Source organism: Trichomycterus rosablanca, chromosome 1 (assembly GCF_030014385.1).
Source record: "Trichomycterus rosablanca isolate fTriRos1 chromosome 1, fTriRos1.hap1, whole genome shotgun sequence".
Classification (NCBI taxonomy): domain Eukaryota; kingdom Metazoa; phylum Chordata; class Actinopteri; order Siluriformes; family Trichomycteridae; genus Trichomycterus; species Trichomycterus rosablanca.
In genome coordinates this window covers 49,246,466-49,262,392 of record NC_085988.1, presented here as the reverse complement: position 1 = coordinate 49,262,392, position 15,927 = coordinate 49,246,466, and the positions used below count along the sequence as shown (strand labels likewise).

Below are 15,927 nucleotides of genomic sequence, written 5' to 3'. Positions count from 1 at the left end.
ACAGGTGTCTTTTATACAGATAACGAGGTCAAACAGGTGCCATTAATACAGGTAACGAGTGGAGGACAGAAGAGCTTCTTAAAGAAGAAGTTACAGGTCTGTGAGAGCCAGAAATCTTGCTTGTTAGTTATTGACCAAATACTTATTTTCCACCATAATTTACAAATAAATTCTTTTAAAATCCTACAATGTGATTTCCTGGATTTTTTTTTTGTCATTTTGTCTCTCATAGTTGAAGTGTACCTATGATGAAAATTACAGACCTCTCTCATCTTTCTAAGGAGGAGAACCTGCACAATTAGTGGCTGACTAAATACTTTTTGACCCCACTGTAAATGCCAACAGGACTCGAGTATGTTCTTTTTTTCACCTCTTGAAAATATGGTCAAGGTGGACAGGCTACTTAAGGTGCAAGTGAGTCAATAAGCGAGTGTGTGGTGCTCTGTGAGAAGCTGGCACCCTGTTCAGTGGGTAATTTCACCTTTGTGCATTTTCAGGTTGTGCCAGATCCAGCGCAAATATGAACAGGATAAAGCTGTTGCTGACGATGAATGACCAACTGATGATTTTCACTAAATATTTCATCATGCTCAGGGTCATAGCAGGTCAGGCACTACCCAAAAACACTGAGTGCAAGGTAAGATACACCCTCTACAATCAGCCTGAAGGCCTCCCACACACATTTACTTACTTGCACCAAGGCAATTTAGAGCAGACAATCCACCTTCTGCATGTTTATGAGATGGAAGTGGTTTTGTACCTTTTTTCCCCCTATTTATAGTAGTAAAATGCCTGTAAATATCTCAATTTAGTTACTACCAAAATCAGTGTGCACTGCAAAGTAAAATACCATGACAGATTCCCCTTAAAAAAGACTACAAGGAACACAAAAGAAGGAGCCAAATGGAACTAGGTTCAATCACTCAGAACTGGACTGTGACGATTATAAGAGAACCAAGTATATAATCAGGGATATAAAACGAATAAGGGCTGCACAGGTCAGAGTTCAGTTTGCAATAAGTGTATAAGACATTATAAAACATCAGAATGTAATAACAGCAACACAGGTATCCAGGCACACAGTGATTTCAGAAACCCCCTTCAATTTTTGCTCACTGTGTTACAGATCTCAAGCTCAATCATCCCAAGCTTAATCAGAATCCATCTGGGATGTGTAAACTGCCGTCTCCCACGTTTTCTTCAAATACGTTCTTGTATTTGGCTGCATCCATGCGACCGTCAATTCCTAACAATCTCCCTGTCCAAGCTGCTAAGAAGCATCCCATAACACGATGCTGGCACAACTTTGTTTCACCATACAAATGTTTTTCATGCATTAGACCAGAGAATCTTAGACTTCTGTCCTAACGTGAGAAGAAGTGTTGAGTCAGAGGCATTGTGTCTTGCACTAAATGGCATGAAAAGGACCATCACTCTGCCATAAAGACCAGATTTATGGAGTGCTGAAGAGATAGATGTTCATCCAACAGGTTCTTCCATCTCTGCACAGAACTTTTGGAGCTCTGGTGAGAACATTAAGTATAGATTGATAGGTAAAAACTGGTGTCATATCCATTTAAAATCAAATCCATAACACAAAGTGCACAAAAAAGCCAAGGGGGCTGAATTCTGAATCTACTGTACATAGCTATTGGTTAGATTAATACTGACACCATGAGTAGAAAAAGAGCACTCTAAGTAAGAGATCTGCTACCTAGCAAGGATTAATCAGTGAGTCAAAGGAAACAATTTCATGTAGATTACACATCCAAAAGAGGAACAAAAAAAACCTTACAAGTCTGAAAATAAAGATGCTGCGTAATTCAGGCTGCTACTTTATCCTGAATTTAGAATATTGCAAGATTTTTTTTTTTTTTTTTTACATAGGCAGCATTAGATCTGATGAATTACATTTACACACGGCTTATAGGTTTGTTTATCTGTCAAGTGATGTGCTGGAAAAACACTATCCATATGTTTGCCAAAAGTGGGTGCTGACTTGGCGGCACTTAATAATAATAACGTTTCAGCAGCTGCATTTCTGCAGTGCATTACTACCTTACTCCTCATTTTGTTGTAATACCTCACCTAGACCATCATGGGTGCGCTTCTTGCAATGATCGTGTTTTGCTTCTTGCTAAAAGCTTTATACTAGTTGTTCTCAACTTTTTGTGAGATGGACCACAGCTGTAGACTGCACATACACAACAATGTATAGTAACAATGGGTCTTAAGAGAAGCAGTGCTTCATACTAACCCTTATTATTGCTGCTTTTATAATACTCTTTGATAACTCTTTGATACTCTTTTTTTTTGCCCAATTTTCCTCCCAATCTAGTCGTTCCTTTGTTTATTAGGATTTAAACGTCATGTTTTACACTTTTGGTTACATTCATGACAGGAACTGTAGTTACTCATTACACACAAGGTTCATTAGTTCACACGGTTATATGAAACGCAGTCATGACCAATTTTGTATCTCCAATTCACCTCACTTGCATGTCTGTGGACTGTGGGAGGAAACCGGAGCTCCCGGAGTAAACACACACAGACACGGGGAGAACATGCACACTCCATAAAGAAAGGCCCCGGACCGCCTCACCTGGGGATCGAACCCAGGACCTTCTTGCTGTGAGGTGACAGTGCCCAATCTAGTCACATCCAATTACCAGACTGCATTACGCTTCCTCTCTACTGATCACTGCTGATTGAGGAAAGCGAGAATGGCACACGCCCCCTCCGACACGTGTGCAGTAGCCAACTGCATCTTTTCACCTGCACAAGGCGAGTACATATGCGGATCAGCTTTGTGTACGGAGAGCCAGAGGAGCTGCCCAGCCCAGCTGGATGGCAGAGCTGAGTTTTGAACCGACAACTTGTTGAAATGTCAGCTCTGGTCTGCTAGCGTGTTTTACTGCTGTGACACCGGAGCGCCCCTTTTTATTTTTTAAGTGTCTCCTTTGTAGACTGAGTAGCACAAAATAAAAAAGGCAACAATTTATCTAGCAACCATTTAAAATCACACACATACGGACTGCTTTGTCATCAAGGCTTTTATATAAAAATGTAAAAAGAAAAAAAAAGTTTATCCAAGCAAATATGATCATAAGGTAGAACAGCAAGAGAAAAAAATACAATGACCAGAGCTAATTAGGCGTTCAGGATGCATGTTTTAATTAGGGTTGGCAGCTGCTATCTATATTGGTCTTTTTTTCTGAAAACTTGATGTGCTTTAAAGCTGCATAGCCATAGCAAAAAACCTTAAACATTCCTGACAGTACAACTTGGTTCTATGAGTGGCAAGTAAACATTAATAAAAGTACAAAAATCAACAAAACAACGTTGTAGTCATCTAATACATGTGCACTAGTATATGGTATATTAGCAGTTAAAAATAATTCACATGACGTTTTTTATCCAACAATGTTGACCTACATTGTTAGTTGGTGATCATGTTCATTTCTAAGAAATGCTTCATGACCAGGACAATAGCATCAGGGTTATCCCATGTAGGCCAATTAAAGACAAATTATAAAAATGAGTAGGTTTTTACACAACGACTTAAACTGCTTATTATTTTGAGGTCTCAAATCTCTAACGGCCAACAATGCTTGAATTTTATTTTTGTACATACATTTGTTTATCCTTATACCAACTGTAGCAAAGCATTATGTGAGTAAATTAAAGTCAATATATAAACTAGAAATACACGTAACTGTAGAAGTACAGAGTGCTTCTATATGGTAAGTGGAGCTGATAAAATGGACAGTGAGTGTAGAAACGAGGAGGTGGTTTTAATGTTATGGCTGATCGGTGTATATTATCCATAAAACTTGAAGCTTGTAAAACCTGCTATCTGAAGCAAATGAAGAAGCAGCAACTCTGTGACATTACAGAGAGTTTGAACAAGTTGCATGAATAATCCTGATATCTCAAAGATAATCTACAATGTTTGAAATATAATTAAAAATCTAGGAGATCAGTGCATGAGCTCCCTCACCTTTTCTATAAACGTGTGCAACCAATGGAACAATTTTAACCTGCTGAAATTCCTTATATCCATCTTAAATAATCCAAAATTACTTTGCATCTCACACCCTTACTGGGAAAAAATCAATTTAACAAAATCACCCAAAACATACAGTGTATAACAAAAGTGAGTACACCCCTCACATTTCTGCAAATATTTCATTATATCTTTTCATGGGACAACACTATAGACATGAAACTTGGATATAACTTAGAGTAGTCAGTGTACAGCTTGTATAGCAGTGTAGATTTACTGTCTTCTGAAAATAACTCAACACACAGCCATTAATGTCTAAATAGCTGGCAACATAAGTGAGTACACCCCACAGTGAACATGTCCAAATTGTGCCCAAATGTGTCGTTGTCCCTCCCTGGTGTCATGTGTCAAGGTCCCAGGTGTAAATGGGGAGCAGGGCTGTTAAATTTGGTGTTTTGGGTACAATTCTCTCATACTGGCCACTGGATATTCAACATGGCACCTCATGGCAAAGAACTCTCTGAGGATGTGAGAAATAGAATTGTTGCTCTCCACAAAGATGGCCTGGGCTATAAGAAGATTGCTAACACCCTGAAACTGAGCTACAGCATGGTGGCCAAGGTCATACAGCGGTTTTCCAGGACAGGTTCCACTCGGAACAGGCTTCGCCAGGGTCGACCAAAGAAGTTGAGTCCACGTGTTCGGCGTCATATCCAGAGGTTGGCTTTAAAAAATAGACACATGAGTGCTGCCAGCATTGCTGCAGAGGTTGAAGACGTGGGAGGTCAGCCTGTCAGTGCTCAGACCATACACCGCACACTGCATCAACTCTATCTGCATGGTCGTCATCCCAGCAGGAAGCTGACGCACAAGAAAGCCAGCAAACAGTTTGCTGAAGACAAGCAGTCCAAGAACATGGATTACTGGAATGCCCTATGGTCTGACGAGACCAAGATAAACTTGTTTGGCTCAGATGGTGTCCAGCATGTGTGGCGGCGCCCTGGTGAGAAGTACCAAGACAACTGTATCTTGCCTACAGTCAAGCATGGTGGTGGTAGCATCATGGTCTTGGGCTGCATGAGTGTTGCTGGCACTGGGGAGCTGCAGTTCATTGAGGGAAACATGAATTCCAACATGTACTGTGACATTCTGAAACAGAGCATGATCCCCTCCCTTTGAAAACTGGGCCTCATGGCAGTTTTCCAACAGGATAACGACCCCAAACACAACCTCCAAGATGACAACTGCCTTGCTGAGGAAGCTGAAGGTAAAGGTGATGGACTAAACCCAATTGAGCACCTGTGGCGCATCCTCAAGTGGAAAGTGGAGGAGTTCAAGGTGTCTAACATCCACCAGCTCCGTGATGTCATCATGGAGGAGTGGAAGAGGATTCCAGTAGCAACCTGTGCAGCTCTGGTGAATTCCATGCCCAGGAGGGTTAAGGCAGTGCTGGATAATAATGGTGGTCACACAAAATATTGACACTTTGGGCACAATTTGGACATGTTCACTGTGGGGTGTACTCACTTATGTTGCCAGCCATTTAGACATTAATGGCTGTGTGTTGAGTTATTTTCAGAAGACAGTAAATCTACACTGCTATACAAGCTGTACACTGACTACTCTAAGTTATATCCAAGTTACATTTCTATAGTGTTGTCCCATGAAAAGATATAATGAAATATTTGCAGAAATGTGAGGGGTGTACTCACTTTTGTGATACACTGTATTTGTATGATCCACACTATTCAATAGTAGCATATAATCAACATGCTCTTCAAATGTCTTAATCTTACCCAAAAGCTTCACTGTCAGTTAGAAATGCATTTAATCAACCCGGTGACCTAAACATCTCGTTTCCCTCCAAAAATTTTAATGTCTCCACATCTGATTGGTGTAGAAACTTGGCTGTTGAAAAGGTAGAATAATCAGCTCAACAGTTATTTTGTTTACTTATTCTTATGTCATGTCTATGTTTAGTCAACCTTTAAGTGACCCTATCACCTCAGACAAAACTAGGAATTAATAAATGCAAAAACAAATTCAAATGCGGTTGGCTTAAAGGGAGCACTCTACAGTAAGCAGAGATAAAGATTAAACAAATGATTTTAATTAGGGATGGACTTCCCTCTGTTTTGGCAAGCAGTGTTCACTAATAAACCAAACTCAAATGCACTTCAAATACTCTGCAATACACATACAGAAATGCTAAAAGTTCAGTACTACTCTTAAAATCTTTAAATAGTCAGCAGTAATGTCATGGCTATCCACACTCCTGCTGCTTTAATCTCATACAAGCCCTAGAGTAAAATTATGTCAGAAAGATAGAAGGGATGTGGCATTTCACACACTCCCCAGCCTAGTCAATGCCTTTTACACAGCAGAGGGCATGTATTAAGTTTGTGGCAATGTCGCATGATTCCACTTTATACACCAAGTACATACACTTGCTTCTAACAGGCTTAGTTTTGTCCACAAGTCTCCTTCTATTTATCGTTTGAAAAAGACCTGTGGACAGACAGTGATGTTTGACTTCCTTTCTTAGTAGTAGAACATTACAACTAAATACAAACCAAGTACTTCAATCCAGAAAAAGGCACGTGTTATAGTGTAAGCTTTTTTTGTTTGTTTGTTTTCTAGTACATCCATTAAAAGAAGATCTTGATATGACAGGACTAACTTTTCTTCCCTCACCTCCCTAACGATTCACTGCCCCTCTCCCGTCTTTCACAGCGCGTTTTAAAATCCCTTGGAACAGAAGTGCAGGCAGAGAAACAGCGAGCATTGTGTGCAGAAGGGTAATTATACTGTAACCCACCACATGGCAGGTGCAGCCAGACTTCTGCACCACCGGCACACTTTCAGCTCTCCAAGTCTGGTCTTGCTGCTAACGTGCTTAACTGAAGTGCGTTGTATGGCAAAAACAACCACAAGCATGACAATGGCAAACATTCGGGCAGATGTCAACCCAGGGGCCTGCTGGGATTTTCATTACAATATGACTGAATATGCAAAATGAAATATGACTTGCCGTCAACAGGTGAGGCTCACTGTATATTTTCTTTATGTTTGTCAATGCATTTAGCCAGGCACCCTCACATAAAATTCAGGCTGTCAAAACCCCAAACATTTGTTTTTGCATGCAGGTATTTAAGCTGCAATATAATTCCCAACCAGGCAATGTTTAATGGTGCTTGCAGTAAAAACCACCATGTTTAACTGACCCTAATGCTATTTGACCAGAATATTAAGTGTTCTAGAATATTGTTTTTCACACAGGTGTAATCACACAGAATAAAAAGCATATCACTGGCTAAAGTAAGCTGTATTTGGACTCAGAGAAAAATTCTAAACAGCACATCAGAAACATTACCAATGCACAAAGGTAGTAATTGTGTTCATGTGGACAATCAGCGGTGTGGTGTTTCCAACACATGCTCACAAATCTGGCTCAGTGTTTTATTAGCCATGGTGCAAATACCTAGCATGGAATTGGTGCATTTCTTGTGAATAAAAGACAATGCAGTCACATTTAAGTCAAAACCTCCACACTCTGTTCACATGATCACTTCACCAAAACAACATCAATAATGAACAGCTGATTACTTCTAACCAAAATAATGTAATGTCGAGAGAAACCCACAATCTGATTGTAATTGATGGGAGCCTAACAAAACTAAAGAAATCTATGCCTGGAAGTTCTGAACTATGGAACTAAAACCTAATTAACAAAGCACCAAGGGACTAAATACTTCTGCGCATAAAGACAAGATACACTGTGACACTTCACATTTGTTCCCTGCTTAAGAAGCATTCGTGGAAAATGTTTCAAACAAACATCTGTTCCAGTATCTGTTCAAATTCCTACCATTAGTAACTGTAGTTTAGCTGAAATGTTCAAATGGTTCAAATGATGGGAAGAGGGAAAAAAGCCACCCAAATGTTTAAGACAGCCTTAGGCATCATGCACGTTTACAGTTTAAACAATGGTGAAGAAAATTACAAACACAGTGTGATACAGTGTTGAGACAGTATGTCAAATACAGATGCTTGCTATGAGATCCGTCAAGGTGCATTTTTGTCATCAATAAAAGCCTACAGAATGGACAGTCTACACTTTCAGGTGTACAAAGAGTAGTAATCCTGCATGCTGACATGACCATGTGTGTTAGTAAAACAAGTCAAACTTCTTTTACTATACTGATACTAAATCATAGTGCAAGAAGCACCAGAAGCCAAAGATAAACACTAATAAAGTCTGACAAGAATTGATTTGCATGCTGTACACTGAAGAAAGGCTTATAGAAAAATAGCTGAACGTGTTAAGTCATTGTTTAAAAATTTTTACACATGAAAATACAGCAACCAGTACCTGAACCAGGAAGATAGATGAGCTTGGAAGAGATATCCTGATATCCTTAATAAGTGAAAACAATACGACTGACAACTTCTGTGCATGTGTATTATTTGTGCTGTGTCAGTTATTCCACTGGTGGAAGATTATTCAGATCAGAACTGGTCTATTGTTTCAGGCCAATGTCAGCTACAATAGTGACATTCTGTATGGGACTGGGGCATCCCTTGGGAAAGCTACCATCAGGCTCTGTCTACACATCATTAAAGCTAAGCTTAATACTTTGACATCCAAGAAGATGCCCCTTAACTTAATTAAGCTTGGAAAAACACAACCTCTATGATTGTCTGTCGTTTGTCCAACAAATAGGCCAACGTTAAACTGGTAATCATACAGCTAATAGTACCAGATACCACAACAAGCCCTTTTCCACTGAACTGTACCCTTTGGTACGTTACGTCACAATATGTTCCCACAGTGACGTGTACTGTACCTAGGTACCTGTGCAAAATTTGGTCACCTTTCTTGATCAAAAACCAAGCAAAGCAAACAGACAGATGGAGTAAGAAACAAAGCAGACTGTTCATACTACCTGCATATTATAAACTCAACAACAACTGATTTTATGACATCAGTGTCGTGAACTTAAAAAAAAAAAAAAAAAAAAAAAGCTTAACTTGTTGGGCTACTGGTATTGTTTAAAGTCACCGTGGAGCATTTGCTCTCAGCATCTGGTAGACTGTGTCGTTGACCTTCAGCAAACTCCTTATTTTAAGTGGTACACTTTTGCACTTCAGGTCCAGTACACACAGTTCTGGATTTGAATGTGTACCATAACGTACTGTAGGGTACCGTGCAATGGAAAAGGGGCAAAAGACAAACACTGATGCATCAGTGATGTACACTGTAGTGACAAATCCTTAAACAATCCTTAAAGCTGAAGAAGAGTCACGTCAATCTAATGCAAGAAAACATTACAACCTATCCACAGGCATTTAAGCTGTACCTCACAACTTAAAGGTCACAACTTAATCGAGCTTACAGCCAATCCCTTTATGTATCAAAGTTAGCCATTAACCATCCAACACCAGGCTTAGGAGTTAATTCTGTTTAATCTAGTTTAGTAATGCAAAAGATATGCATGATTGTCTTGTGTTTATATAGTTTACAACATATTGTGTTAAGTTCACGGGAGAGTTAATATCATATGTTCAGCTGACATCACACACGTGCTTACTAAAGTGCAATTGAATGACAATCCAGCATTTTAGGCAGGTATCGGCTTCATACTGTAACAATTACTGTACATAGTGCTAAAAATACTAGGTCTCAACAAACACTAACCACAAACTGACTTCAACTTAGCTGAGAACTGTAGTGACAAGTACTTGAACTAACAGAACCCATAGAAACACTAAACTGGTATAACAGCCAGTATCTCTCTTTAAAAGGATAAATACAAAGTGTGAACAAACTGGTCGATGAGACTGAGAAAGCAGATGCGCTACACGAAAAGAAAACCTTATTGCTGCTGCTTTGGACAGTTCCTCTGTGCCAACTCTGCTGCATTCCATATGTTCCTTCAAGTTGTTTTGCTGTCTAAACAAACTAAAATTGAGTTTTCAATGCATGGTATTCATTTCCTCTGTATTAGAAGAGTGATAGTAACATTTAAACACAAGTCTATTATCAGTGTTTTGTCTAATATCAGTGTTATAAATGTTACAATTACCCTACCTCATCATGTTTGCTCAGGCACATGATTAAGAAATGAGATAAAACTTTTGGCCAGTCCTAGTGCTTTCCTTTTACATACAGAATTAAAATCACATTTCTTGGCCATGGTATCAGTAGTCATATCACCAAGCCCTAATCCGTTGCCTACACACAATGTGTATTAAATAGAGCTGTAAAGCCAAATACAACTTAGGAAGACATCATAGGGTCATGCTTAATCACCACGTTCGCAGCATTAATCAAATCGGTTGCAACCACTTTATTTTGAGTGAGCTAGCATGGAGATTTTAAAAGTTGTGATTGTTTTTTGGCTCAAATATAACAAGAAATGCTACCAATGAGGAAACAAACTATAGATAATGCTAAAGACCCAATTTGAACAAAATTATTTACATTTAAATGAACACTGAACACTTTGTTTTAGTGGTTTATTTGATTTATATGTTTATATGTTGGTGCGTATGTATATTATTTTGTATGTATGTTAATGATTTGTTAAATGTTGCATAGTTGAGTGGTATTTATACCTGATTTTAATGTACAGCACTTTGGTTGACACACGTTGTCTTTTAAATGTGCTATAGAAATAAAGGTGACTCGACTTGACTAACTCTCCCATCTTGTGCGTGTGTGTGTGTGTGTGTGTGTTTTAAGACTTGTGGCATTGCCACAAACATTTTTCGCCATATTTAATTATTAAGGATCATGTACAACTTACAAATAGAAGTGTGCTGTATTTACATATTGGTAACCCAGTCTGCTGTGATACAATGTTCAAATTGAAGATCTTAATATTAGTACCATTAGATAAAACTTATTTAAATTAAGTTTATACTGGTCACATGAGGTTGTTATAACTATGCTTACATTACTTATGTGTGTGTGTATATATAGATAGATGGATATTTTACCTTGAAGAATAAACTAATACCCATTCTACTAATTTAGATAATACTGCAACCAGCCTAAAACATTTTTAAGTTCTAATTGAGAGAAGCAGATCTGTTTTTGTGACAGATTACAACACAGCCTTAGTGCTCTGGTTAGATTATGGTGTAAAAAAAAAAGCAAAAACTAAAACAGCAAACAAAAATGTATACCACCACATAAGATGTATATACACGCCACATCAAATCATTAAGCTCTATGTTTAGCACACAGACAAACACTAATAGCAAAAGTCCGATTTGAATCGATGAGAGCTTTGTACAGATGAATAACAAGAAGGCTGAAAAAGCTCAAGTAAACCATGGTGAATGTATGCTTTTAAAAGGCTGAATGTAAAGTGTGAACAGGCTGAGCTGTGGTGGAGAGCGCAGATGAGCTATTAGAGAAGGTGCACATGTAAACAGAAACCGCGTGTGTGCTGAATGAGAGGCGAACTTACCGCAGGTAGTACTGCTTTAAAACAAAAGCAGCGTTCGAGCAACTCCTGGGAAAATTAAACTCCTCAACAAGTTGCGACCATTGGTTTCTGTCCGACACCTGCGAACCAAACAATAAAGAAACATTAATCTAGGGAAGTTAGAAATGAGTATTGTGTGTGTTTATTAATAAAGAGCGACTTTGTCGCTCGATGCCCGGTCAAGTTTGAATAAGGTAGCTTGCTAACTCCAGTTAGCACTCCGGCTAACACTACTTTGTTTTTAGCTAATAAAAAAGCCTCTCCTGCTAGGACGATAATGAAATCTCTGAGGTAGAAAATAGCCACCGGGACGCGGTCCATATCCATATACGCGACGTCGACTGGAATATTTGGAGGCTCGACTGATAGTTATTTACAGTATTGAATAAACAGGCCTGTGTGAGGCCTACATTCAGGTCTTAGCCACGAAGCCAGGCTTGGCTATAGCCAATTTGACCAACTTTCCCTGAAAAGCGAGTGTTAGAAATGCTCTCCGGAGCCGGCGGTTCGGTAAAAGAAGGTAAAAACGTGCTGCTGGTTTGAGCCGCTCTTCAAACTGCACTCACTCACACACTCCGCTAACGTCCGGACTCTCGATTCAGCGGCGCTCAAACACAAGCACAACTAGCACATTGCACTGAGGCTTGTTCGAGGCCATGATCGCCGTACATAAATAAAAGTGCACACATTTCCAGCCCGAACGCACAGATTCGACCCAGCATGCCTATGATAGAGGCAGCGATGGAAGACCGATCGCTACTTTTCGATTTGGAGGAGTACTCACCTTAGCGAAGCCGCCTAATGAGACGACTCTGACATAGAGAGCGCTCAGGTCCAGCTCCTTTCCCCCCACCACTGGGATCTTTTTAAACGGCGATCTGAAAAGCAAAAGAGTTCGGTAAGCACCGGGAAGCCTCGACGAGCCTTAAAAACATTCCCTCGCGAGTAGGAGCGCGGTTTAAAGTTGCATTTCTGAAAAGGATAACTCGCATCTCACCCTCTGCTTTGGTGAAATTGCCGCAGCTCGTCCAGAAAAGCTAGTCCTTTCCTTCGCTGCTCGGGCACATTTTTCCCCGTCGAATTTGCCATCCTTACGATCCGCGAAATCGGTCCAAACCGCACTCAGTCGCTTCTTAAGACACCGGGGAGCCCATACTCCAGCAGCGCTCGGTCACTCGCCACGCTGAGTGGTTTAAAAAAGTTAAAGAAATGGCTGATGGAGAGAAGAGCGCCAGCTCGCTAATAAGCACTGGTACACACACACACATGCATACACACAAACACAGAAAGCCGAGCCTGATCACCACAGATAATCAGAAATATAGCTTACATCTAGCGGCCAACTAACATCGGCATGGTCCGAAATAGTAAATTGTGGTTTTGGAGCGGCTCTGACAGTGTGTGTGTGCTACAGACGCGGCTCTCTCTCACACACACACTCACACACTCGGTGTGTGAAGCGGCAGCGGCTCTCAGACAAAAAGAGGCGAGAGGCCGCGGGTAGTGTGTGCTTTGCTGCAGCGCCCCCTGTCCACAATCCGCGCTACTGCAGCAGCCCTTACTATTCAACCGCGCTTTACAGGAACAATAGAGAGAGAGATGGAGAGAGAGAGAGAGAGAGAGAGAGAGAGAGAGAGAGAGAGAGAGAGAGAGAGAGAGAGAGAGAGAGTGTGTGTGTGTGAGAGTGAGAGAGTGTGTGTGAGAGAGAGAGAGAGAGAGAGAGAGGCTGTTTTCAAGGGCTCGTCTTTAAACTGCCGAGATCCGTTTAAACAGAACAGCCTGATAACTGCCATGGGGGAGGGGGGGTACAACGCTTCATTCACATGAAGCATAATCTGAATAGGAAGGGTACAGTGGTGTAAAGGGTCACTGTTTAATTGATAAACAAATAAATACATAGAATAAATAAACACATAAGAACATTATGTAAATAAACAAATCAACCCCAAACTAACAAATACTAGTAATACCGAGATATAGGATACACAGTAAAAAGTTATTAAAAGTAAATGCTTTAACACTGAAGTAGTGATGTATTAAGAATACATTTATATTTTTAGTTTTATTTAGTTTTAGTTTTATTCCCCAAAAAACTATTTCTTCCATTATGAAAATTCTAATACTAATATATTGTGGGTAAAGTCATATTTTCCGAGGGAAACAAAAGCCTGTAAGTTTTGATATGAGAATTAGGTGGTACTATATTGTGAGAAAAGTTATAAATCTTGATGAGAGAAAAGTTGCGAGGTCTAATATGTAGTGTACAGAGAATTAAGTAACAAAAAGTTATCAAAAATCAATATAACAAGAATGAAGAAGTCATGTGTTTTGTTATTGGTAGAATCAGGTCATACTTATTTAACAATAAAGTGTTAACATATTAATATTTTTACATGTATGGTACATTTACATTTATAACTGTCATGTATCATATAATACATGATACATTTATAACTTCTTATTATGACTATTTGTGGATAAATTGTGACTGTGCACATAACTCTAGGCCATTTGTGTGTTTTCAGTGGGTAATGATAAACAAATAAACTATGAGTTGTGTGTGGACAGGTTGTGATTCTCTGAAGTTAGTATTGTAAAATAGGCTGTTCCATGAACAAATTAAAATATATAAAGTCGCATTTTATACTGTATTATGAAATAGTACATTTGTACATTTATAATAAAATCATTTTAACTCCAAATATTTGGTCATTAGTGTTACAGAAAAGTAACACCATTTGTTTTAACTAGGGCATGTTCAATGATCAAAAGTAAGTGGGTAGCACTGTTGCCTCACAGCAAGAAGGTCCTGGGTTCGATCCCCAGGTGGGGTGGTCTGGGTCCTTTCTGTGTGGAGTTTGCATGTTCTCCCCATGTCTGCATGGGTTTACTCCGGGTGCTCCGGTTACCTCCCACAGTCCAAAGACATGCAAGTGAGGTGAACTGGAGATACTAAATTGTCCATGACTGTGTTTGATATAACCTTGAGAACTGATGAATCTTGTGTAATGAGTAACTATGAATGAGTAACATGAATGTAACCAAAGTGTAAAACATGACGTTAAAATCCTAATGAACAGACAAACAAAAGTATTTTCTGTGTTTTAAAAAGCTTTTTTTTATTATTACAAACCCTATTTTGAGAAATATTGGGACATCTGGAATGTAGTAAAAACAAGTCTAATATTTGTAAATTCTTTTGAACCTTCATGTAACTAACAAATGTAGAAAGAAATAATTTTTAGTGCTTTGGCTTACTAACCTGGCTGTATTTCATACATTTGAAGTTTAAGTTGATGCCTGCAGTACATCTAAAAAAGTTGGGACAGTGCAAAATAAGAGTAAAAAGTTTATCAAGTAAAATAAAAGTTTTATCTTGACACATTTCACAATAAGTATGTGAATTGGGAACAGGTAAAATTATCATCATTGTGCATAAAATGAAAATTCACAAAGGCTCAGTCTTGAGTCACATGACTCACCACTTTGTGCCAGACTTTATGAGAGAATTGTCAGTCAGCCACAACGCTAGATTTAAATAACTTTGGTCATTCTACCTTGCATAATATTGTGAGATTCAGAAAAATCTAAAGAAATCTTAGTCTTTGTAGGGCAAGGCCAGAAATCACTGTTGAATGTGCATGATTTTCAAGTCCTTAGATTAAATTGCATGAGAAACCATCATGCTGCCACGATAAATATAGACACATGGGCTTGGCAGTACTTCAGAAAACCATTGTGCCCTAACACAGTCTACTGTTGCACCAAGTAATGCAACCTAAACTCTGTTATGCAAAGAGAAAGCCATACATCAACTATATGCAAAAAGAATCCACTTTTAAAATAGCAAGTTAGTATTGTCAGTTCCCAAATGTAAAAAAAAAAGTGCTAAACATGCATCTGTTCATAATTTTGTGTCTGTTGCAAGCATCAAATTCTGCATGTGTTTATATTTGCAAAATACAATTAGGTTGGTGAGTGAAAACATGGTAAATCTTTACTTTGTTCTTTTGTCAGGTAAATAAAGGTTCAAGATCATTTACAAATCACAGTTCTTGTTCCTTCATTTTTTAAGAAGAAGTTTGAAAATAAGTGTTATTTTATTCGTGTCAAAAACTTCAATAAAATGCTACTGGTGATAGTAAGCAGTGATAAAGCTACACATTGTGTTTTAAAGATGTGTTTAGATTATAATGATGAACAATATGTTAGATTTTATGAATGTATTCATTTTTGGTTGTATTAATTCATTTAGTTTTCGGCTTTATCTTCAGAATGTCAAAATAATGACCAAGATACTCACTCACTACGAGTTCAAACTGTAGGCTGTATTTAGCTTGTATGTTTTCCCTGTATTCATTAAATTAGCTTGTTAAATTGTAATAAATTATTTGGTACAAGCGTTATACCTCGGACTTCACATGC

The 15,927-nt window shown here is 38.8% G+C and overlaps 1 protein-coding gene across 1 annotated transcript in view; it reads right to left on the bottom strand.

Annotated features, from left to right (window-relative positions):
- The window catches only part of arid2 (AT-rich interactive domain 2), a 55,483-nt gene extending 39,556 nt beyond the window's left edge, over positions 1–15,927 (bottom strand). Inside the window, exons 1-4 of the mRNA XM_062993900.1 lie at positions 15,912–15,927; positions 12,500–12,751; positions 12,287–12,380; positions 11,485–11,582 (exon numbers count right to left, since the gene is read on the bottom strand). Of these exons, the coding sequence (XP_062849970.1) occupies positions 11,485–11,582; positions 12,287–12,380; positions 12,500–12,591 (284 nt within the window). The 5' untranslated portion in view covers positions 12,592–12,751; positions 15,912–15,927. The remainder of the gene's footprint in view (positions 1–11,484; positions 11,583–12,286; positions 12,381–12,499; positions 12,752–15,911) is intronic.